Source organism: Enhydra lutris, unplaced genomic scaffold (assembly GCF_002288905.1).
Source record: "Enhydra lutris kenyoni isolate GAN:26980312 unplaced genomic scaffold, ASM228890v2 scaffoldscaffold10, whole genome shotgun sequence".
Lineage (NCBI taxonomy): Eukaryota > Metazoa > Chordata > Mammalia > Carnivora > Mustelidae > Enhydra > Enhydra lutris.
In genome coordinates, this window is record NW_019154094.1 from 42,077,350 (window position 1) to 42,100,545 (window position 23,196).

Genomic DNA, 23,196 nt, shown 5'->3' on the forward strand with positions numbered 1-23,196 from the left:
ACTGTCTTGCCCCCCTGGGGCAAAGAGACCCAGCTCTTTCTTTTGTGACTATTTAAATATTGTCTTTAAACAAATAGAAGAATTCTCTAATTTGGGAGTGACATTATCTCCCCACTAGCCTTGATTGGTGTCATAAACTGTGCACAGCTCTTCTTGTTCACCAGCTTAAACGCAGTGACCAACCATCTTTGTGGAAAGCTCAGCAGGGAAACTGCAGGATAGATTGGTCCCTGGCAGCACTCAGCACTGTTTCCTGTGCTTGTATCACTGAAGACAGCATCAAGTGAGGGGTTTGAAGACCCGGATTCCAGTCTAGGCTTGGACACTGCCTGTGGGGTGATTCCAAATAACACTCATAGACTGCCCGTGCGTCTGCAGAATGGGGCCGAGTCCCATAAGATTGTCAGATTTAGCAAGTGAAAATACAGGATTCCCAGTTAACTTCGAATTTCTTTTTTTTTTTTTTTTTTTAAAGATTATTTATTTATTTATTTGACAGACATAGATGACAAGTAGGCAGAGAGGCAGGCAGAGAGAGAGGAGGAAGCAGGCTGCCTGATGAGCAGAGAGCCCAATGTGGGGCTCAATCCCAGGACCCTGGGATCATGACCTGAGCTGAAGGCAGAGGCTTTAACCCACTGAGCCACCCAGGCGCCCCTTAACTTTGAATTTCAAGTGAATAATATTTTAGTATGAATTTGTCCCATGCAATATTCAAGACCTGCTCGTATTAAAATAATATTCGTTGTCTATCTCAAATTCAGATTTATCTGGGTGTCTCTTATTTTACCAGTAGGAGAGGGGAGAATACTTTAACTTGACTGCTCATAGTGCAAGGTGGGTCAGATGTGAAAGTGCTCTGAACAGCAGGCAGTACACTGTTCAAATGTAAGATTCTGTGGCATTAAAGCCACCACACAAGGCACAGTCTGTAGGAATGGTCTTTTATCAGAACAGATAATCACTTCTGGTGAAACAAAGCATAGGTGTTTCTTTATGCTTCCCTTCGTTTTCCCCTTCTTTAAAAACACGTTCCTTAATAACTCCTACCTCTTTTGGATGACTGGCTTTTATGGCCTCCCTGTATAAAGAAAAAAAGATAAATATTCTCCGTGTGAAGAAGGATGACTTGATGATCTTCATCAGTGGTGTTATAATATACAGCTCGTCCTCTTATTTCATCATTACCAACAAGTAGGACTAAGAGTCAGTTGCAACAAAGTTGTATCTGTTCATAAGGTGAAAATTTCAGAGTCAAAATCATCCCTAACAACCTCTTAACTTGCCTAAAGTTGGAAGTTAGAATTTCTTTTGTTGCACCAATGAGGGCTTGTGTTTGGAGCCATGTTGTAGCAAAAATATTTGTATTTCAGCCCAAAGATCACACTCAGTGTGACATGATGTCCACACTGTGAGAGGCACACAGGAGCTGAGGACTGCAGAAAAGGCACATTACCCCACATCACAGGCACTCTGAGGCATTGGCTCCATTAGAATGGCAGGGCAGAATCATTTGCATTATTCAGAAGATTATTCCTCTCTCTGTGTCCCTCAGTTACCAAGCACAGTGGGGTTGATTTGAATCTGTTAAAAGAGCACGTGACACAACTCCATATATGGGGAAGCTAGGTCCCAGTCTTTGATTGTTCATTACTATTATTCCCTTTTAGCAAATTACCTCATTTCGTTACCTAAGTTGTATATTTTGTTTTTCTTGGTAGTTCCAGGAAGTGGTCTTATTTGAGGCTGAATGTTCTTTGCCCACAGTGAGCGAGCGTCTGGTTATCTTATGTAGCTTTAACAAGGAGGCAGTGCCTACCTTGTGCTAGGCACTGTTCTAATCACTCTGCTTCAGACAGCACAGTTGAGTGGACTGAAACTTTGAGCACACATCAATGATTGTTTCTCTAGTCAACCAGAGACCGGACCTTGGACCAGCAGTGCACTGTGAGCCGCCCAGGACTGGCCATGATTGCAGGAGCCCTGGCCGTGGAATTGATGGTTTCTGTTTTGCAGCATCCAGAAGGGTGAGTTTACTCTTTAGAGATGGTCATTTAAACAAAGACAGCTTGGCCTTTTCTCAGCCTGACTCTTCTGAGAATTCTTTTCTTCAAAAATACAAGGTTGAAAAACCCAATCTGATTCTTTGGCCTGGGGGAGCTTATCATGTGATCTTTGGGGCTCTGTCTCTGCATCCTTCTGGAACTGAACTCTCCTAGAGTTATTTGGTAACTGATGAAAAGGAAAAATAAACATTTTGGTGGAGGCCTTAGGGACCTTCATGCTTTTATTCTGTTAGTAGGTTTTGATCTCCTTAGGCCTGAACATTTGCAAGGCAATACATGAATCACATGTGATAGAAATTGCATTGGGCTTTATGTAACATCCTCAGTGACTTGACCAAATGGGAGTTTATTTTGCTTGTGCAGCAAGAAGCCTAGAGGCAGGCAATCCAGAGTTGGTACAAAAGCTTTGTTAGGCCATCAGGGACTCAAGTTCCTTCTTACCATTCTACCAGATACTGTCAGCTTTTCTTCCTTATGCTTGCCACCTCCACCTCCAGTACTTCTTCTGTGTTAAAGTTAAGAACACCTGTCAGCTTAGTTGAGGCTGCTCCCTTTTAAAGAGCTTTCTTGGAAGACTCACCCATTGATTCTAACTCCTTTATCATGTGGCCACACTTTGTTGCAAGGGAGACTGACAAATATGGTTGTTTTATCTGGGCACATTACCTCCCTGAACAAAGTTGTGATCAGATAGATGTGGAGAATGGATGTTGGGTTGGCAAACAGAAGTGTCTGCTCACTCATTTTTTTTTTTTAATTATGTGTATATTTTAAAACCCCAGAAGAGATTATTATGTAGTGGTATTCATTATGTTTGCCTGGCATTTTCCTTTTTTGTTACTTTTCATTTCCTTTTGTATCTTGGAGCTTCCAGCCAAGGCTATTATCCTTCTGCCAGAAGAATGCCCTTTATTATTTCCTTTAGGAATACTAGTGACAAGATACTTCAGTTTTTGTTTGTCTGAAAATGACTTTGTCTTCATATTTGAAAGATATTTTTGCTGGGTATAGAATTGAAGATAATGGGGGTAATTTTCTTTTAGCACATTGAGAGTATAGTCCTATTATCTGTGGGTGCTTTTATTGTTGTTGAGGACTTGGATGTTTAACTCACTGCTGCTCCTCTGATACAGTTTGTTTTTCTTCCTCTTTCCCTGCCCTTAGTTGCTTTTAAGGCCTTCTCATTGTCTTTGATTGTGAGAAGTTGGACTGTGATATACCTAGTTATGTATTTTTCCTGGTTGTGTTCTCTAGTGCTCCTTGAACCCATGGCTTGATGCCTTTCCTCTCTTGTGTAAAATGCTCAGCCATTATCTCTTAAAATATGGCTTCTGCTCCTTTCTGTCTTCTTTCCTTTTGAGTCTCTAATTGCATGTCAGAATCAACCTATGCCCTTTTCTGTATTTTCCAGTATTTTGTCTTTCTTTGCTTCAGTCTGCCAATTTGCTTTTGGGTTATCTTCCAGTTTGCTAATTCTTTCTTCTTCTATGTCTAATATGTGTTAAACCATTCACTGAGTTTTAAATTATTTTATGTTTCAGTTATAAAAGTTCCATTTGATCTTATTTTATACATTTCCTAATCTGCTGAAATTGTGATTTTGCTCTTTTTCATTCCTTGAAAACATTTAATTGTTTTTCCTTTTAATTCTTATAAGGTATCTCCATTATCTGGATCTCCTGTGATTCTGTTCCTCTTACCTATTGGTTTTGTTTTTTGTTTATTTGTTTCTTGACCTTGACCTTGGCTTTTGGTTATGTATTACCTCCTCTAGTACCTGGTATTTTTTTCTTTTTTTTAGACAAATCATTTTGATTATGGAAAATTCAGACATATATGAAAGAAAAGGTATATGTAAAATAATAAACCCCATTGTATAGACCCCCCAGCTTCAATGGTTACCAACATATGGCCCATCATCATTTATCTATACTATTATCCCCATTTTTTCTCCTCCCACTGGCTTATTTTAAAGCAAATCCAAGACATAGCAATTCATTCATAAAAATGTATCTTTTTAGTAAAGATACTTTACATATAAAAATAAAAGTAATTCCTTCATATCACTTCACATCCAGTTAGTTTTTCAATTTCCCCAGTTTCTCAAATCTCCTTGGTTATTTATTTTTTTTTGCTTGATTATTTTTCACAATTAGACATTATATATGAAAAATTGCCCAGATGATGTGATTTCCATTTCCTTCTGGAAAACTGCAAGACCAAATACATTAGTAGTCCTGGAATACTTAAGTCTAATTAGGGCTTGTCTATTTCTGGTTCACTCTTATTCCTAGAATGTAACCCACATTGTTCCCAATCCAACACCTGGAATATTTTTCATGATTCCTCCTTATTGGCAGACCTCAAACTCTAGTTTTTCCTTCCAGTCCATTTGTCTGTTCATATAACTCTTCAGCTTCTGGATCCTATAGCCACTGCTTTTGGAAGTTTGTAATCACCTTTTGACAGAAAGTTGCCCTTAAGAATGCTGTGTTGAGCTCTATGGGCTTCTCTCCTCTCACAGATCTTGGCTCTGCATTTCTTCCCTACTTTGGTAGCTGTCATGCTTTCAAAAAAAGTTTTAATACGGAATCTAGCTTTCTGTTTGTTTTCCGTGGAGGGTTGGTCATGACTACTAGCCTACCAAGGCCATACCACTTTTTAAAAATATATTTTTTAATTTATTAAGCACTCGTAGTGTACTAGTTTGCATGTGAGAGTAGAGAAGTGAGTGACCTGATATGTTTTGTTTCAACTGGACCTTGGCTTTATGGTACTCTATATGATTACTATACTGTATATGTGTTACATTAAAGATACAAAGCTTAGCATGATTGTGATCTGGACACCCTATCTGCTCCAAGAAAGAAGCTCTTACGTAATGACCTATAAAAAATATAATTAATTCATCTTATAATAAATAGAAGTGAGGTAAAATTAAATTAATTTCAAGAATAGAGCCAGTAATTTTAAGAAAGAAAGAAGGAAAGAAGAGATGAGAAAGGGGTGGAGGAAAGAAAAGGAAAGGAAACAAAGAAAAAAGTAAAAGAAAAATGATTAAACAGTTTAAGATTCTCTCTGTACCTGCTCAAGGGTCTGCTGCCAGGCATCAGCTAGCAAAATGAAGTCAAATGGATTTTTACACCCAATTATCTGACAAATACACTGTAATTTATTTTGTTTGTCAGATGCTTATTATATAGTGCTTACCTTGTGCTAGGCACTATTCTAATCACTCTGCAAGAGTAACTCTTAATCCTCATAGCCAATCTATCAGGAAAGAACTATTACCTGTCCCATTTTTGAGGGGGAAATTGAGTCATAGAGAGGATAAGTTGTGGGAATTCACAAAGCTGGTAAGTGGTATATTTGGGCTTTCACCCAAGACAGTGTTGCTCCAAACTCTTTTTGATCATCCTGCTATGCTGTTTGTAACACAGAAAGGAGAGAATTGAAGTGTTGAAAGATTTGTTTTTCTAATTCTCAGAAATTAACATTGAATATTCTCTTTATTTTATGACTCAAGAGTTTTTCTGCACGATTGAAAAGATGACCTCTATACAATATTGGTAGAATACATAGTTAGTCTAGGTGTAACAGAGTTAAATGAAAATAAGCAGCTTTCTTCTTCTTCTCCTTCTCCTTGTTCTTCTTCTTCTTCTTCTTCTTCTTCTGTCTTCCTCTCATCTTGTCATCCCCCGGGCTACCCCTGCCTTCTAAGTGTCATGTGGCCTCCTGACAGGGTGTATCTGGGATAAATTCTTGGAGAGCCGATTCTGCCATTCCTTGACACTGTCCCCTCAGTCTGCAGTGTTCGCCCTGGTTGTAGGCTGAAACCAGGTTCTGTGTCACATGTCTTCTGTGCCAGAAGGAGACATCACACTGTCATTTGGGAAAAGTGCATCCGTTCTCCTGCCCAATTAATTCCTCACTGTTCTATCTCCTTCCTCCATTTTTGTAGCATTCATATCACCTCAAGAAGTTAAGGTTGGAAAGTTTTCCATTTCAAAATTTCAGTACAAAAATGTGCCCATGCTTTTTTACAAGACTATCTCAGAGTAAGGAAGTTAACAATCTGCTTAGCATGTGCCAAACATTGCACTTGGCAGTTTGTCTAACTTATTCCTAATTTATGCCTCATAATGGTCTTATTCCTGTTTTATAGTTAATGGACCAAGAGCACAGAGAAGTTAAGCAACTTTCTTGTGGTCACAAGCTCTGGCCTTTCTGACTTCAAAATTCAGGCATTTTGTGTGTGTGTGCTCTTCTTCCTCTCTCCCTCTCATGGAAATTAGGTTTTTGCTAGTTCGTGCTTTCTCACAAGGGGCATTTTTGGTTATCCTTATAAATCTCACATGGCCCCGCTCCAGATCATCCTCATGGGTCTTAAACCTAAACTTTCATTAGACGAGTACCTGTAATTTTTTCTTTTTTCAGGGGCTACGCCATTGCCAGCAGCAGTGATGACCGCATGAATGAGCCGCCAACCTCTCTCGGGCTTGTGCCTCACCAGGTTAGTGATTTGGAAGTGAAGTCATAATTCTGGACCTGGTTCCAGTGGTGCAGGGGGAACGCATGTGGGGTCACCTCATCATACCATCATCAGCTCAGCCCACCTTCCTTTTCACCCTCCTTCTCCTCCAGCTGCTTTGAGTTTCGGTGGGAATGCTCTAAGACTACCTGGCAAGTATCCCATTTTGCAGGGATGGTGATGAGGAGAAATTGTAAACAAGCAGCATCACCCAGAGTTTTGGATGCATTTAGCATGTTGACTGGAGGTCTCGTAGTGAAGAAGCAGCAGCAAGAACATACTCTGGAATTGGCCAGATGACAGTTTAAATCCCAGCCCTTCAGTTAATTAAGATGGCCTTCCTTGGCCAAATCCCTAAACTTGTCTGAGTCCTTGTTTGCCTGTCTATAAAATGGAGACAGTAATACTGCCCTCGTGTGGTGGTTGCAGAGATCAGAAATGATGGGTGCAGAGTGCTTGGCAGTGGTGCCTGGCATGTCATAGGCCCTTGGTGAAGGATGCTGGCTATTTTTGTTGCTGTTCTTTATTATTCAGTCCCTAGCCACATAAAAAGCCTTATGGGCATGCATGGAAAAACCATTAGAAGTGTCAAAAAGTAGGGCCTCTTTTCAAAAAAAGAATCTGAAGTATGAAGAAGATCCATCCCATAGAGAAGGAGAGAGAAAAAAAAGTGATAGAATGAACATTTCAAATTCATGTTGCCTTGTCACTAGTTTTCGTTACTGTGTTTTTGGAGGAATGAAGATGTTTTCCAGTCTTACCTTCTGGAAGCCATTTATCCAGGTGCCATCTGTGTATTTCTGTGTATAAGGAAGGCTGTCTCCAAACAGAAAGTGGTGACAGTGCCCACCAGTCCCATCTCAGGGTTCTGAGGACAGGCTCACAGCTGAAGGCAAGAGCAGGGTGGCCCCTCAGCCCACATTGGTCTCCCCATGCCTTCCCACCTCCTGCTTCCCGTCATCTAGGTCAGCCCTATCATTTTCCAGTTGGTGGTTTGAGTCAGAAGAAGGAAAATTATTCGCCCACAGTCATAGAGAGGTAGTGGATGAGCCAAAACATGAACCTAAATTTGGCACACCTACTGGTGCTTTTCGTGAGGCATTGTGAGTGAAATTTTCCCGGCCTGCCCATGGGGAGTGTTACCTTCTGCTCGACACTCCAGCCCTCTTGCACTAAGTCGCCTGTCAGACACCGTGTGTTAGGTCACTTACCCTCTCAGAGCCCCTTTCCATATCAGTAAAAGCAGGTGCCTTACCTGGTGTCCAAGATTATATCTATGATGAGGCTTTGCAGACCATAAAACACAGTGCAAATGTGGCTTTTCCAGTCTGTCTCACACAGACTGTGTGCCACTATGTTGCATTTATTTGGCATGAATATGTTTATCTTTCTACAGAAACATTTCAGGCAGGACCCAACAGACACTGTAATAACCTTCCATCATAAGGAAGCTGTCTTCTAGAGCCGACCTCTGCTGTTTACGCTCGAATCTCATTCGAATCCCTACCCACTTCCCCTCCTCACATGTCTCTGTCCCTCTTTTCTGACCTTGAGATGTGCCCTCATCACCCTTACAAATTTCATACTGAGAAGGGCCTTAATTAAATTTTCAGTCATGCCCCTGCACTTCTCTCCTTCTTTAAGTCCTTTATGTTAAATCACTACAGCTGTAGTTTTCTTAGTGCCAAGGCCAGAGGGCAAAACAGTCTCTTTATAGAAGGGTCCAGTGTCAAAATGCATATGCCCATGTTTTTAAAGTACTATGGCAACTAATCCCTCTCAGTGTCATTTACCCCCATTGAGCCTCATAATTGTTTGTCATTCACCAACTCTTCTAGTTCTTTCTCCTCGTTTTCAAATGTCTGAAGGATTATTTTGGTTGTTGGCCATCTCTTCATTTGGTCTTTTCAAAGGCTGAAGAATAACCCAGCCATATATGGGAAAAGCCCTGTGCTTGTGTGTGATTAGTTGCTTACATTATTTCAAGTTTCAAGCCTTTATTTTTAGCTACTATCTAAAAAAGACAGTGGAGAAAGAACTTTAAAATTAATCAGGGTTGTGTGGTTCCTATTTATAGGCTTTAAATTTCTTCTTCTTTTTCTCCTTTTTTTTCTTAAGTGGAGTGAGTCCATTTATGCAACTCTGTTTTGATTAGGGGAACATCGTTTCCACAAAAACACTGGGCTGTGTTGCAGTGCCCTGCTGCAGACTCAGCATGTCCCTCCTCCTCTTCCTGGCTCTCCAGATTTCCTCTTGGAGAAGAACTTGGTAAACCCCTTTGTGTGCCTTGCATACAAAGAACGACCCCATGAGTTCCAGGGGCTTTTTTTTTCTGTCCCCCAAGGAGAGTGTGTGTTAATTGGCCCCTGTGGAATAAGCTGTAGTAGAAAAGTTATAGCCCTTGGATAGAAATGGCAAGGCCCCCCACCAGCAGCGCGTTGTGTAATCTGGAGAAAGTTGCTTAACTTAGCCTATGGGCTCTGTGTCTCTTGCTTTCCTTGTCAGACCAGGGAGGCCTGAGGATGACTTAGTTGATCTGCCTGTGGGACTACAGGCAGATTTTGGCCCATTCAGAGATTGACCAAGTGCAGGAAGGGGCTTGATTAGACCCTGATATTCATAAGTCAGCCTGAAAATAACCTGACTGATTTTGAAAACAGTGAAAACACCATTTGAAAATAAGAAACTAGGCTTATGGGTTTATTCTTTTTTTTTTTTTTTAAAGATTTTATTTATTTATTTGACAAAGATCACAAGCAGGCAGAGAGGCAGGCAGAGAGAGAGGGGGAAGCAGGCTCCCCGCTAAGCAGAGAGCCCGATGCGGGGCTCGATCTCAGGACCCTGAGATCATGACCTGAGCTGAAGGCAGCGGCTTAACCCACTGAGCCACCCAGGCACTCCGGGTTTATTCGTTTTTTTTTTGTTTTGTTTTTGTTTTTAAAGATTTTATTTATTTATTTGACAGACAGAGATCACAAGTAGGCAGAGAGGCAGGCAGAGAGAGAGGAAGGGAAGCAGGCTCCCTGCTGAGCAGAGAGCCCGATGCGGGACTCGATCCCAGGACCCTGGGATCATGACCTGAGCTGAAGGCAGCGGCTTAACCCACTGAGCCACCCAGGCGCCCGGTTTATTTGTTTTTAAAAGTGGCCCAGTGTACATGGATGGGATTCTGCAAGCAGCCAGCAATAAGCATAATCCTCTTTCTGTGTGTATAAAGCTCATCAACTCCTACAAATTGTTAAGTATACAACCTGAGTTATCACAAAGTAAACAGGACTCATGTACCCAGCACACAGATTAAAATAAAATGTTCTCAAGCATCTCTGAAGCCCCTGTCATGCTTCTTCCATTTATTGTCACATCCTTCCTACACAGAGGCAAGCATCGCTTGACTCTGAACACTGTGGGAGACTTTTGTCTAATTTCGAACTTTCTGTAAATGAAATCATATAGTATAGTATATTATACTATACTGCCATACTTTGGAGTTTGGCTTCTTTTGTAGAGAGAACTTTTTCATTGCAGATATTAGCATAGTATTGTTCTTTCGCTTTCCATCTAATGGGATCCTAAAAAAAAAAAAAAAATTGGCTTTTCTTGGCTCCTGAGGTGGTGGCTGAGTTCCATGAGGTCAGACCGTTTTTCTGGTTCTTTGGTGCAAGGCACAGCTCAAGAGTTAGAAAATGTACAGGTCACTCCTTGTATCTCTAGGAAGTTGGTTTGCAGGTTCACGAGAGATCCTGAATGTGATGGAAATTGGCAGCCTGTGGAGCTGTTGATCATTTGACTGGACCTCCCTCAGAATATGAAAAACAAGGTGGCAATACAACAGCCCTCCAAACACCACGGTCATTAAAAGCAGTCAGCTTTTATCCCACTTGTGGATCAGGCAGTTCGCATTTTTTGTCTTTGGGTGAATGTACTCTTGGCTCTCAAGTACTGATGAATAAACACCCTGAATGTGTATGCCATTCCTAGGGGTTTGGACTTGCCAACCCCATGGTTCTCTTGGGCTCTTGAATTCTTTATTTTAATTACTTTCAGAAAAGCAGAACAAAGGCAGAACTAGGGCAGGACCCTGAGAGAGACCAGGCCTGGGAAACCTCTGAGACAAGTCTGAGATAGAGCTTGGGTCCCTAGCCATGCCTTGGGTTGCTAGTTATCTGGCCTGTCTGCACATGCTATGCCCCCACAAATCCTCAGGCCTTTTTTAATAAGCTCTCTTTACTTTGCTCAGAAATGCTTATCACAGTGTGCCTCTAGGGGTATGGATGGACTGACTGCTGAGGAAGGAGATTAAGAAGAAAAGCAATAAAAGCCCATTTCCTGAGCTGTAGCCCAAGAAAGGGAGTCTCCTTCCCCTCTGGTTCTATACCCTTCCAATTAATGATAACAGGAATGGCAGGAAAGACAAATAGTCTAATTGTCTCCTGTTTCTCCATATCAGATGTTCTAGTTTGTGACCTATCCATCCTCCCAGACCCCCTTGTGTTCAACCATCCCTTCAGCAGGTGATTGCCAAACACTGTGCCAAGCACCATGATGTTTCCGAGAAGTTCAATAACTGACACAAGGGCACCCAGTATTTATTTCCATTTGCTTTTGGAATCATCTAACTCAGTGGATAAACCCCCAAGCCATTTGAATGTGGTGGAACTTCATTCCAGAGGGAGGCCCTGAATAAAAGGAGGGATCTGGGTACAAAATCGGACAATATCTGTGCTTTCTGTGTGGGGCCCTAGAAGAGAGAGGGTGATAGGCCTTCCTTGGTGCATGACAGAGGGGATGAATTACACATAGTGCAGAGTTCAAATGTGTCTTAGAGAGCATCTCTTGTCCCAGAAGAATTGGGCATAAGTTTATCCATCCAAGGATGTTATTCGTGCCTCCTGAGTTTTGCTCACCTGATGAGTCCATCCTGTTTGAGAGGTCCCATGTGGGAGGCAGCCTGTAATCTTTATGATCATATAGATCCAATTAGAATCCTGGGTTTTCTTTCTTTTTTTTTTTTTTTAAGATTTTATTTATTTATTTGTCAGAGAGAGAGAGGGAGAGAGAGCAAGCACAGGCAGACAGAATGGCAGGCAGAGGCAGAGGGAGAAGCAGGCTCCCTGATGAGCAAGGAGCCCGATGTGGGACTCGATCCCAGGACGCTGGGATCATGACCTGAGCCGAAGGCAGCTGCTTAACCAACTGAGCCACCCAGGCGTCCCAGAATCCTGGGTTTTCTTAATTACATTTTAATCCATTCATTCTTTAGCTCCTTTTACAAAATATTTGAAACAGCTCTTGTCACTTGTTAGTGTGTGGCCTTGGGCAGGTTACCATTTGTCTCTGAATTTCATGTTTCATGCCAGTAAAATGGGGATAATTATATAATAAACTCCTGGAATTAATATACAGGTTATATCACATTTACTAAGCACTAGCACAGTTTTGGGCACATAAGGGATACTAGTAAATGTTGGTTTTATCTTTCTCTTTCACTTTTAATTAAAATGGTTAAATGGAACTTCTATGCTCTTCTAAATAGGGAGTTACAAAGAATCTCCATAAAATTCTGGAAGCCTTCCAATGAGTACATTGGGAAGGATTGAAAAGATTAGCTAGCACCATTCTGCAGGATTTTTCTAAGAACGTTGCTGTCTCATGTACAGCTCAGTCCTTCCGTCCCTTGGTGTCCAGTTCACTTAAGGAGAGGAGGACCAATGGGTAGTCATCGATGCCATTGTCTGAAATGAGGGTGACTGTGCCATGCCTGGGGTGTTGGAATTTCTCCACTCCCCATTTTGGCATTGATTTTCATTAAGACCCTTCAACATCCAAGGTTCATCTCTTGGAGTTTGGAGTTCATTTTTATTTATGCAAACTCCAAGCTCTTGAAGTGTTGCCAGGTCTGCTGGAAACTGGTGTGAAGTCAATGCAGCTGGTTCATTTGTGGCCACACAGTGCCTGCTCAGCATGGGCAGTTTGTGGACGTTGGCTCTCTGCTTCCCATAGAGGCAAGGTGGGCTTAGAGCTCAAGCTGATTTTACTCAGTTTTGCTGTACACACTGCCAGCAGTAGCCCAGAATGGAAGCAGCTCCTTTCTATTCCTGATCTATTGATTTTGTAGCCAACGAGGCATAAATGACTGAAGATAATTTCATTCACCCAGGCCCTGATAGCTGCCATGTAGGTATTGAGTTTTTGTTCTTTGCAGGACTTTTTGTTTGTTTTATTCCTGTGGACTTCTTTTCCTTTCCTTCTTTCTTTTCATCTCTCCCGTGCTCTGCAGCTCTCTTCCCCAGGCTTTGGAGCCAGAATGAACAAAACTCAGATTCCTGGCTTTGCCACTGGGTGATTGTGGAACCTTGGGCAAGCCATGCTACTTCCCTGAGAAAGTCACAGGATGATTGTGAGGGTAGATTGAGATAAATGAGCGAAAATACCCAAGAGCACAGGACACAGGGATGGCACTTGATAGTGCTGTCCTCCCTCCCTTCCCATTTTCTACATTATTTCAGGACATGCCTTTCCACACAGCTTGCAAGGAGAGGAGGGAGCAGCTGTTTATGCGGAAGGGAAAAAGGAGAGGGGTAAGCACTGTAAGGGGGGCATAGGAAAGGCAGAGAAGATGGGCGAGAAGGGTGCTTGGTGAGTTTGAGGACCTGCAGGGCTGCAGGTGTGCCTGTAACACAGGGGAGAAGCACGGGGGATGGGGTGGAGGGGAGGCAGTCAGGATCCAATAAGCCATTTAAAAGACTTGGATCCAAAAAAAAAAAAAAAAAAAGGCTTGGATCCTCAGCTCCGGGGCGGCGGAAAGCCAGTGGAAATTCATGAGCTGGACATAACATGGTAAGATTTGGCTGCTGCCTGAAGAATGGACTGGAGGAGATCTGAGCGGGTCTGGATGTAGATTTGGAGTCAGCTAGCCTTTAAGAGGAAGACAGCCCAATCCAGGGGTTCCCACGTCTGGCAATGCCTCAAGAGTTACCTCAGGAGCCATTTCAGAATCAAATTTCCCGTCCCTCTTCCAGATCCACTGAGTGACGGCCTCCAGGGACGTTAGGCATTTGAGAACCACAACTTCAGTTTATTAAAAAAAAGGCGGGGGGGGGGGACTTCTTGGTGGCATCCAGTGGGACAAAGTACATAACTCGTCAAGTTAACACAGATCAAATCCTGCTCTTTGAACTTGCCTTTGAGTTCTGTGCTTCCACCAACCCACGTTCTATTTCCAAAAGGACCCTTGACACCTTGCCCCAGCCCACACCTCCAGCCCAAGCAGGTGTTCTTGCCAATGAGTCTGCGGAGCTAATTAGGCAAGGCACAGGTGTGTCTAATGCCTTGGGGCTGGGACCGCCCACTGTCCTGCTGGGAGGGCCAGGAGGGAGGCCAAAGAGAGTTTAAAGGCCCTATTCTGGGCCTTTTTCATGTCTCCTGCCAGTTTGTCTGTTTGTTTCTTTTCTTCTGGTGAGGGGAGCTTGTCCTTCTTTCAAGGCCCTGATAGCCAAAGGCAAATACCACCAATACCTTACTAGTGTTTGACAATGGGGATTTCAACTCAGTTTGGTCCACTTTAGTCCTTGATGGGGCCTGGGGACCATAAGTGCTAAGGGAGCCAAGAAACCACAGCTAATTGTATTTCTTCTAGGTTTTGTCATTCCCAGGTAGGCTTTTACATATTCAGGGGGTTTAGCAAAGATACATTGTAGAGCGGTTTGTGCATGAAATATTTTTGTTGTTGTTGTTAGAAGGCAACACAGGAAGCTGATGCCAGAGGTTGTTTTGAGGACAAGGGGGTTGGGGGCAATAGGAACTTACACTTTTCATTTTGTGCCTTTCTGTACTATTTTGAAAATGTTAAGATTAGAACGTTTTTTAAATTACCTCCCTTGAGGCATAATTTATATAATATAATTTAAGTGTGCATTTCAATGAGCTTTAACAAGCGCATACACATATATAACCACCACCCCAAGTGAAATGTAGAACATCCCAATGAACCCAAAATTTCTTTTTTGCATTTCCCAGGTAATATCCCCACCTTCAGTCCCAGGCAACCACAGACCCACTTCCATATGGGCCATTTAAATTTCTTCCTTATTCTTTTCTGTATTAAGAGGAAAAAAATTTAATGTAAATTTAAAATATAAAATGTGTAGGATAGGAGGCAAGGTTTGGCCCATCTAGGGAATCGCTCTTACTAGCCCCAAAGCTAGGTATAGAGGCATGTGTGTTTGTAAAATCAGCAGTTTTCCCCCCTTGGTATTCAGAGGAGGCCATTAAGAAGGAAGTTAAATATTTAAATTTTTTTTTTTTTTTTAATGCGAAAATGGGAGTAAACATCTTTTTGGAGCATGGGTTATTTTTTGTTGTTTGTTCTTTTGTTTTCTCTCATGTGCTTACTGTTTATTTCTAGGTAGAGTTAAAATTTTAAAATAGCTGTTTAATGCCTACCCTCCTGTACAGAAAGAATAACAGCAAATACTAGTATTAGACTAAGAGTTTACAGTAAACTGTGTGCAGTCCCAAAGTTAAGAGAATTTACCTTGAACAGTGTCAAGAGGCCTTACTTTTTAGTTACTGTGTGGATGGAGAAATGACTTTAGTGTCATTTCATAAAGCCTTTTCATTTAAATGTTATTTTAGATGTGGGCAAAATTAGGTAGGTGTGGTGGTGCTATTTTTAGAAAACGTGGAAAGAATGAGAACTTTGCTAAAAGCTTCCATCTGTTTTCTGACCTCTAACAGGTGATGTTGAGTGGTATACAGCAAACCACAGGAAGGTGTAAATAAGTTTGGTAACTGAAAGCTCCTGTTTCACAAGTTTGCCTGATGAGAATCACCTGGGACTCTTGTTAACATACAGATTCTCAGGCCTTACCTAGCCCTTTTGAATCAGGTTCCGGGGGATTCTTTTCTCTGCTCAGGCAAGTTTAGAAAAACACTGAGCATATTGCTTTACATCCTTTGCGCACTTCTAAGTGGAAAGATGATGGTGAATTTTTCCTCACCCAAGCTAAGAACAAATTCTTAAAACGTCTTGGACTGTGAATTGGGGACTGGCCTCTTAAATATGTGTGAATATATTTATTAGGATTTTGCATAGGGTACCTGGATTTTAGATTGCTCTGCGATTTCTAACCATGTCTAAGAAAAGTGCTGAAATTTTAAGTAGCAATCCCTGCTTTTTAAATTTTACCCATTTCTTGTAAGATCGGGGGAATGAAGAACATATTGTGGAAATTCAGTGCATTTTTAATACTGGGGATTTAAAGCATTGGTGATGGGGAAGGGCTTCAGATTGCCTGGAAAATGTGAATGGTGCTACATTGGAGTTTTTCTTGTGGTTTATTTCCGACTTGTTTTCTCTGTATAGTTGAGATATGAATAATTTGGTAGGCTTTGGGATGTTTGTGTTTTTTCTCATTCATTCATTTCATAGTAATATGTAGTCTCTCTTAAAAGCATGTCACTGTGCTATGGCCAAATGCAAATAGTTCAACCTGTGTCTTGCCCTTTATAGGCAAGAGAAATAAATATTTTTGTTCAGTGTAGCACACAAACTGATCCTAAAATTCATATGGAAAGGTAAAGGACCCAGAATAGCCAAAATAATCCTGAAAGAGAAGAACGAAGTTTCAAAACTTAGTACAAAGCCACTATGATCAAGACAGTGTTGTACTGTCGTAAGGATAGATATATAGATCAACAGAATAGAAATGAGAGTCCAGAAATGAGTTCTTAAATTCATGGTCATTTGATAACCATTCAATTGGGGAAGAATAGTCTTGTCAACAAAGTGTTGGATCAACTGGATTTCTACATGCAAAGGAATGAATTTGGATGCTTATCTCATACCATAAACAAAAGTTAACTCAAAACGGATCATAGACATAAATATAACAGCTAAAGCTATAAAACTAGAAGAAAACATAATCCTCATGACTTTGGGTTAAACAATGGTCTCTTATACATATATATGACACCATAAGACAGGGCAACCAAAGAAAAAATAAATAAGACTTCATGAAAATAAAAAGTCTTCCACTTCAAAAGGAACACCATCAAGAAAGTGCAAAGATGACCCATAGAATGAGAGAAGATATTTGCAAATCTTATCTGAAAAGAAACTTGTATTCAGAATATCTTTTTTAGAAACTCTTAAAATTCAACAGTAAAAAGAAAAAAAAAGCCCTATTTAAAATTGGTCTAAGAATTTGTGTAGTCATTTCTCCAGAGAAGATTTACAAATGATCAAGAAGCACATGGGAAAATGTTCAGCATTATTAGTCATTAGAGAAATGCAAATCAAACCGCAGTGAGAATACCACTTCAGACTCACTAGGATGGCTATAATCAGAAAGACAATAACAAGTGTTGGCCTTGTAGGTGGGAATATAATATGGTACAGTCCCTTTGGAAAACAGTTTGGCAGTTCCTCAGAGTGTTAAAAATACAGTTACCGTATGACTCATTAATTCCTAAAATAATGGGAGTTACTGTATACCCAATTTTGTCAATACCCAAAATTAATGTCCCAACTGATGAATGGATAAACAAAATGTGGTATATCCATATAATGGAATGTTATTTGGCAACAAAAAGGAATGAAGTACAGATACAGGATATAATATAGATGAAAACATGCTAAGTAAAAGAGGCCAGTCTTGTAGGATTTCATTTATAGGAAATATGTAAAATGGACAAATCAGAAATAGAAAGTAGATTAGTGGTCACCAGGGCCTGGGGAAAATGAAGAATGAGGACTAATTGTTTCTGGGTTCTCAGTTTCTTTTGGGGGTAATGAAATGTTCTGAAATTAGATATTGGTGATAATTGTATTATTCAGTGAATATACTAAAAGCCTCTGAATCATATACTTTTAAAAGTTGAATTTTATAGTACATGAATTATATTCTACTAACCTGTTGGGGTTTCTAAAATAGCTATTACACAAGGTATTTAATAATAAATATCAAAAAGAAGGATTTCATGTGATGGAGACATTATCTCTAAGCTTGATGATGGGTAGATTAAGGATTTATGAAAGGTCTGTTTGCATTGAGTGGCTTTTAAGGAAGATGGAGATTTGGCTATGAAGCTGTTTCCAAAAGGAAGGGTTCTGAGTCACAGAATTCAGCCTGAGACAAGGTCAGGATCTCAGAAATGTCTTTAGAAGGAAGTTGTACTTCAGCTTAGTTAGTAGCTGTATGAGGCCTATGAACAGACTGAATTTAAGACATAATTAGAAAGGCAGGATGATCCCAGGTGAGTGGGGGGATCTTGAATGCCAGCATAAGGAATTCTCTGTCGTGTTTGTTTCAGCTCTAGAAAGTTGATTAAAAAAAGAACAAAGTGGGGCGCCTGGGTGGCTCAGTGGGTTAAAGCCTCTGCCTTCGGCTCAGGTCATGATCCCAGGGTCCTTGGATCGAGCCCCACATCGGGCTCTCTGCTCGGCAGGGAGTCTGCTTCGCCCCCTCTCTCTCTACCTGCCTCTCTGCCTACTTGTGATCTCTGTCTGTCAAATAAATAAATAAAATCTTTAAAAAAAAAAAAAAAAAGAACAAAGTGACACACCCAGGAGCTGTGTATTAGAAAAATACATCAGTGGCAGAGTGTGGCATTATATGGAAAAGTGGGAGCTCACCTGTGGAGATATCCATTAGGAGGCTGATACATTAGGTTTGAGAAGAAGACCTTCCTTTTTAAAATTACCTAACACTAGGGGCGCCTGGGTGGCTCAGTGGGTTAAAACCTCTGCCTTTGGCTCAGGTCATGATCCCAGGGTCCTGGGGTCAAGCCCCGAGGCAGGCTCTCTGCTCAGCAGGGAGCCGGCTTCCCTTCCTCTCTCTCTCTCTCTCTCTCTCTGCCTACTTGTGATCTCTGTCTGTCAAATGAATAAATAAAATCTTTAAAAATAAAATAAGGGGCGCCTGGGTGGCTCAGTGGGTTAAAGCCTCTGCCTTCGGCTGAGGTCATGGTCCCAGTGTCCTGGCATCAAGCCCCACAGCGGCTCTCTGCTCAGCAGGGAACCTGCCTCTTCCTCTCTCTCTCTGTCTGCCTCTCTGCCTACTTGTGATCTCTATCTGTCAAATAAATAAATAAAATCTTTTAAAAAAAATAAAATAAAATTACCTAACACTAATTACTTTGAGCTCTAGGCCTTCTGATACCAACTTGGTGAATTTGAAAGGCCTCATACACAGATGTTACTTTACTTCATTTCCTGGGAAAATGAATCACAGTTTCCTAGTAAAGAGCTGTCTGGGGGTGCTAAACAATAGTGTGTGGCCCATACTTGGCCAGTCCATTCATTTTGGTTCCTTTTTCTTCTCTTGCTCACCACGTGTGGTTTTTGTTTTTATTTTTTTCTTTCCTGCCTTTCTTCCTGCTCCTATCTTGGTCTTCTGTCTTCCTTGCCTTCAGCTTTACCTCCTATCTGTAATCATGAGACAGTTTAGCAGAGAAAATTACCAATATTTCTTTATATAGCATAAAGCTTGATATTAGGTGTAGGAGAAAAAAGAATGAAGAAAACCTTTTTGTGGTTTTGTTCCACAAAATGCCTGTGGAGGCATTAACATAGGCTATATCAATGAACATTTTAATAGAAAATGTGCAAAATATGGTCACATTTTTTTGGAACTTAATATAAAAGGTATTTATATATAAACATATATATGTATGTATATAAATGTAATATAAAAGTAACTGAGGTATGAGAAGACTCACTTTGAGAATTCTTTTAAGCCTCTCACTTCTTCATCTCACGAGGATCTCAGCATTCCCATTTATGACCTGTTCAAGTCTTTCCTAGAAGTTTGATGTCTCCTGCTTTGGTGTCCTGAATAGCAAACTTAAACCCTGATTGTGCCTCCAGTACTATATAATGAAATGGTTACCACATTGCTGAGATTTAGGAAACTAAAAGATTGTCACATTTTTCAGAGGTTCACAGTGAGGCCATCTAACTAATACAGCTATCTAATTTATCATTTCTACCAAATGCTCTTTTGATCTTGGATTACACTGAAAAGGGTATTTAAAAGATAGCCAAGCCATGTTTGGTTTTCCAGCATGAACATGCAGTTAGACTAGGTGCAGTGCGGGCATGAAGATGGGAGTTATCCCAATCCAGGAGAAAGCTTTTTTCTTTGAAGAGTTTGTCAGGTTTTGTTTTTATTTTGGGGAAAGTGTTGGTAGGGTAGCTAAAGGCAACAAGGGTATGTGGCTGGGTTGTTTTGCTCTTTACAGGTGAGATTGTCAACTTATGTTGAGACCTAATATTGAAGACAAAACTGTGATGTCTTGAGAGAAAGAGAAGAAGGGAGGTAAGGTAAAAGGAAGAGGCTGGACCGTGTTTGGAGTAAAGACGCCTACTTTTGAGCTCTGTCACTTTGTTTTCCTGAGCCGAGTTGTGTCACCTTTCTGAATCTGAATTTTATCAACATAAAATGGAGACAGTGGGGAAGATCAAATAATTTAACTCATGAGAGGATTCATTCATGTTGTCTGACTTACTATAAATGCCAAGTCCTGTGGAGACTTAACAGTTTATCATTCATGTTTTTCATAATAGTATGTTAATGATCTACACAACAGCTTAAAATTTCCTGTTTGGCATAAGTATAGTTCTAGAGAGGTATAATGTTCTCAGTAAATTACTTAAATCCTAGTTTTTGAAACCTGGTTATAGCTGGCAGTTAGTTGTAGTCCAGAAGTTTATGCTTGAGGTGGCGCTGTTTCCCCATAAATTTGGTGATGTTTTGCATTTTTATCCCTATCCCAAGTCAAGCAAATAACTACATGTAAATTTAGAACCATCTCTGCCTGGCATAGTCCCCAGGCCTCACCTATGAAGCCCCACCCAATATCATATCCTGTATACAAAGTTTGTAGGTTCCTAATGGAATAAAAGACATGCTATAGTTCTTCCTCAAACTGATTATAATACAAGGAAAACTGTCCATGCTGCACTTCATTTTTGCTAGTAATCTGTCACGACCACCATATTATTTCCCACTTTTTGTCAGAAACTACAAATATATTTCACAGGTATGGGCCTTCTGAGCTTGATGTCAATTGTTCTGTTTTGTTTTTAGATCCGGGGATTTCTGTCACGATTTGATAATGTCCTTCCTGTCAGTCTGGCGTTTGACAAATGTACAGCTTGTTCTTCCAAAGTAAGTCATTCTGCATTTGAGGGACTTGTTTTTCAAAATGAATCTGTTACCCTTACCAGCGAGAGGCACTGAACCCAACTGAGGACTTTTTTTGAGGGGGAGGGATGGGGTCTAAAAAACTGGAGGGGATTTGTCATTTATGTGTATTCTTTCTCACAGAGAAACCAGCCTGAGAAAGTTTGATTTATAGTACAGAGAGAGACTGAATTAGATATTGTAGTTCTGTATCAATACTTGCATCACAATAATTTTAGCTTGAATGTGAACTTTTAGGTTTTGCTCCTACCCAGAGGTTCCTTGCTCACATGGACCATCTCAGAGCAATTTTTAAGTGTTCTAAGAGGAGGAGGGATAGATACTAGGCAGTCCTCATGGTTTGTCTTTTGGAGATCTATATAATGACAAAAAGTAAACAGAGATTAGGGGCCTGGCTAGGGAACACGTAAAAGGGCCCCTTCAGCTTTGATCTTTCCAGAGGCTCTAAAAATAGAGCTGGCATGTCTTCCATTGTAATGGGAACCGGCTGATGTATCTCCAAACTACAGTGATGGCATCTCACTTTTTCATAGCCCTAGAGATAGTCTGAGTTACTTGTGCCTGTATACTGTATATTTATAGCTAACTTTCTTTTGTATGCTGATTTTTATAGCTAATTTATAGCTAATTTTCTTTGTATTTTCTTTAAGCCATTGATGCCCAGTGATTTAAACTGGGCTTTTAAAACTCAAACTTCTTGATAAGATTTTCATGTTCAAGTATTATGCAAAATAGTTTTGGGGTCATTAATCCCAAACCCTAGCCTCTTACTTCTAATTCAGGACTTTTTTTTTTGCCATGGAGACTCATCTGGCAGTACGGAAAGGATTGGATTCTGGCGAAATTCTCTCCACTCTGAGTTGAAAAGCTTCCCCCAACCCACTCCCATGTATGTTGCGGGGGAGGACTTTACTTGGTCAGTAAATCCTATGAGAAGCTGAGAAGCACAATGCTAACCAGTCTAAAAACTTAACTCAGATTTGAGAATGTTGATAAATTTGGTTAATTTTAGGTGCTGAAACATTTAGAGTAATTTTTTTCTTTAAGAAGTAAACTAAGCTGTTTTATCATTATGCATCCTAAGTGTCAGTGTTTAGATTTAAAGCTTACCATATTTCAGTAGTGACCCACAAGCTCGTTTTTTTTTTGTTTTTTTGTTTTTTTTGTCGTCTCTCTGAGGTATCATATCTGTTCAAGTCAAGGCCTTAAGGATGTCTACTTCTGTGTTCAGAAATGCAAGTTTTCGAATTATATGCTTTTTAGTTAGCACATTTTTTTTCTTTGAATGGCTGAGCTAATTGGTCTCAGAATAACTTGGCAGTATTAATTTTCATGCTGAAATCATTTGGCACAGGTACCAGTTTTTCTGTGGCTTTTTGTAGACCAGGCATTTCAGTGAAATAAAGGTAACTGGGTTCTGTAAGTGAAATGCAAACACCCATTCTTTCTTGTTCTATTTCTAATTAAATTAGCCCTTGAGATACTGTTTGTGAAAGAATCACAAACATACCAGCTAACTGAGGTCCCTTCTATTCTTTGAAAGAGAATCCCTTTGCATTTTTAATGCTTTCACACTTATTGTAAGCATTAAACTAAATATAGGTATCACTTTTTTTATTAGCAAAGTTAATTCCTCTTGGTGGTCATTCTGAGAGTCCTGCTTTACATAAACATGCTGGACAATTTAATACAAACTGCTTTGGATTTTAACAGCTGTGCTATTCCCATAGCGATCACTTTTCATGTGGTCTGGGTATTAAATTTCTTTTGTGCTGAAAAGGTTGCTTCACTGGTGCACGTATTTCCTTACAGTAGAAACACAGTATTTACTTACTTGGCTAACTTCTTTATTTGCTTAGGAGAATGTCATTCTCTATTATCTGCAAACCCAACATTAATACTTTGAAATGACAAATCCAATTATAGTTTCATCTCTGTGCATGTGAAGTTTTCTCAATGCATACTTAGCATAATATTTTTATACTGAGTCATAGCATAGTTGTTATTGTTTCAAAAAGATTCTTTGGGGCTAAAAGTGACTTTTTAAAAATTCTGCTTTGATATCCATGAACTAATTTTTTCCTTTGGTAGTGTTTGGTATTTTTGCCTCCATCCCCCACCATCCCCCCCGCCCCCCAGGACCAAGCCCATACTTATATCTAATTTAACACAAATACAGACAGAAAGATGGGGGAGATAGGGGCACCTGGGTGGGTCAGTGGGTTAAGCCTCTCTGGGATCTCTGGGATCCTCCCTGAGTCTGGCTCTCTGCCCCCCCCACCCCGCCTACTTGTGATCTCTCTCTCTCTATCAAATAAATAAAATCTTAAAAAAAAAATGGGGGGAAAAATGGGGGAGATAGAATAAGCTCTGCTGAGTAATATGCTCTGTT

The 23,196-nt window shown here is 40.5% G+C and overlaps 1 protein-coding gene across 2 annotated transcripts in view; it reads left to right on the forward strand.

Annotated features, from left to right (window-relative positions):
- Positions 1-23,196, forward strand: part of LOC111143854 (autophagy related 7) — a 243,616-nt gene that overhangs the window by 60,879 nt on the left and 159,541 nt on the right. For both annotated transcript variants that reach the window (XM_022497813.1, XM_022497812.1), the window contains exons 15-17: positions 1,912-2,027; positions 6,504-6,579; positions 20,688-20,768. In XM_022497813.1, coding sequence (XP_022353521.1) covers positions 1,912-2,027; positions 6,504-6,579; positions 20,688-20,768 — 273 coding nt within the window. The remainder of the gene's footprint in view (positions 1-1,911; positions 2,028-6,503; positions 6,580-20,687; positions 20,769-23,196) is intronic.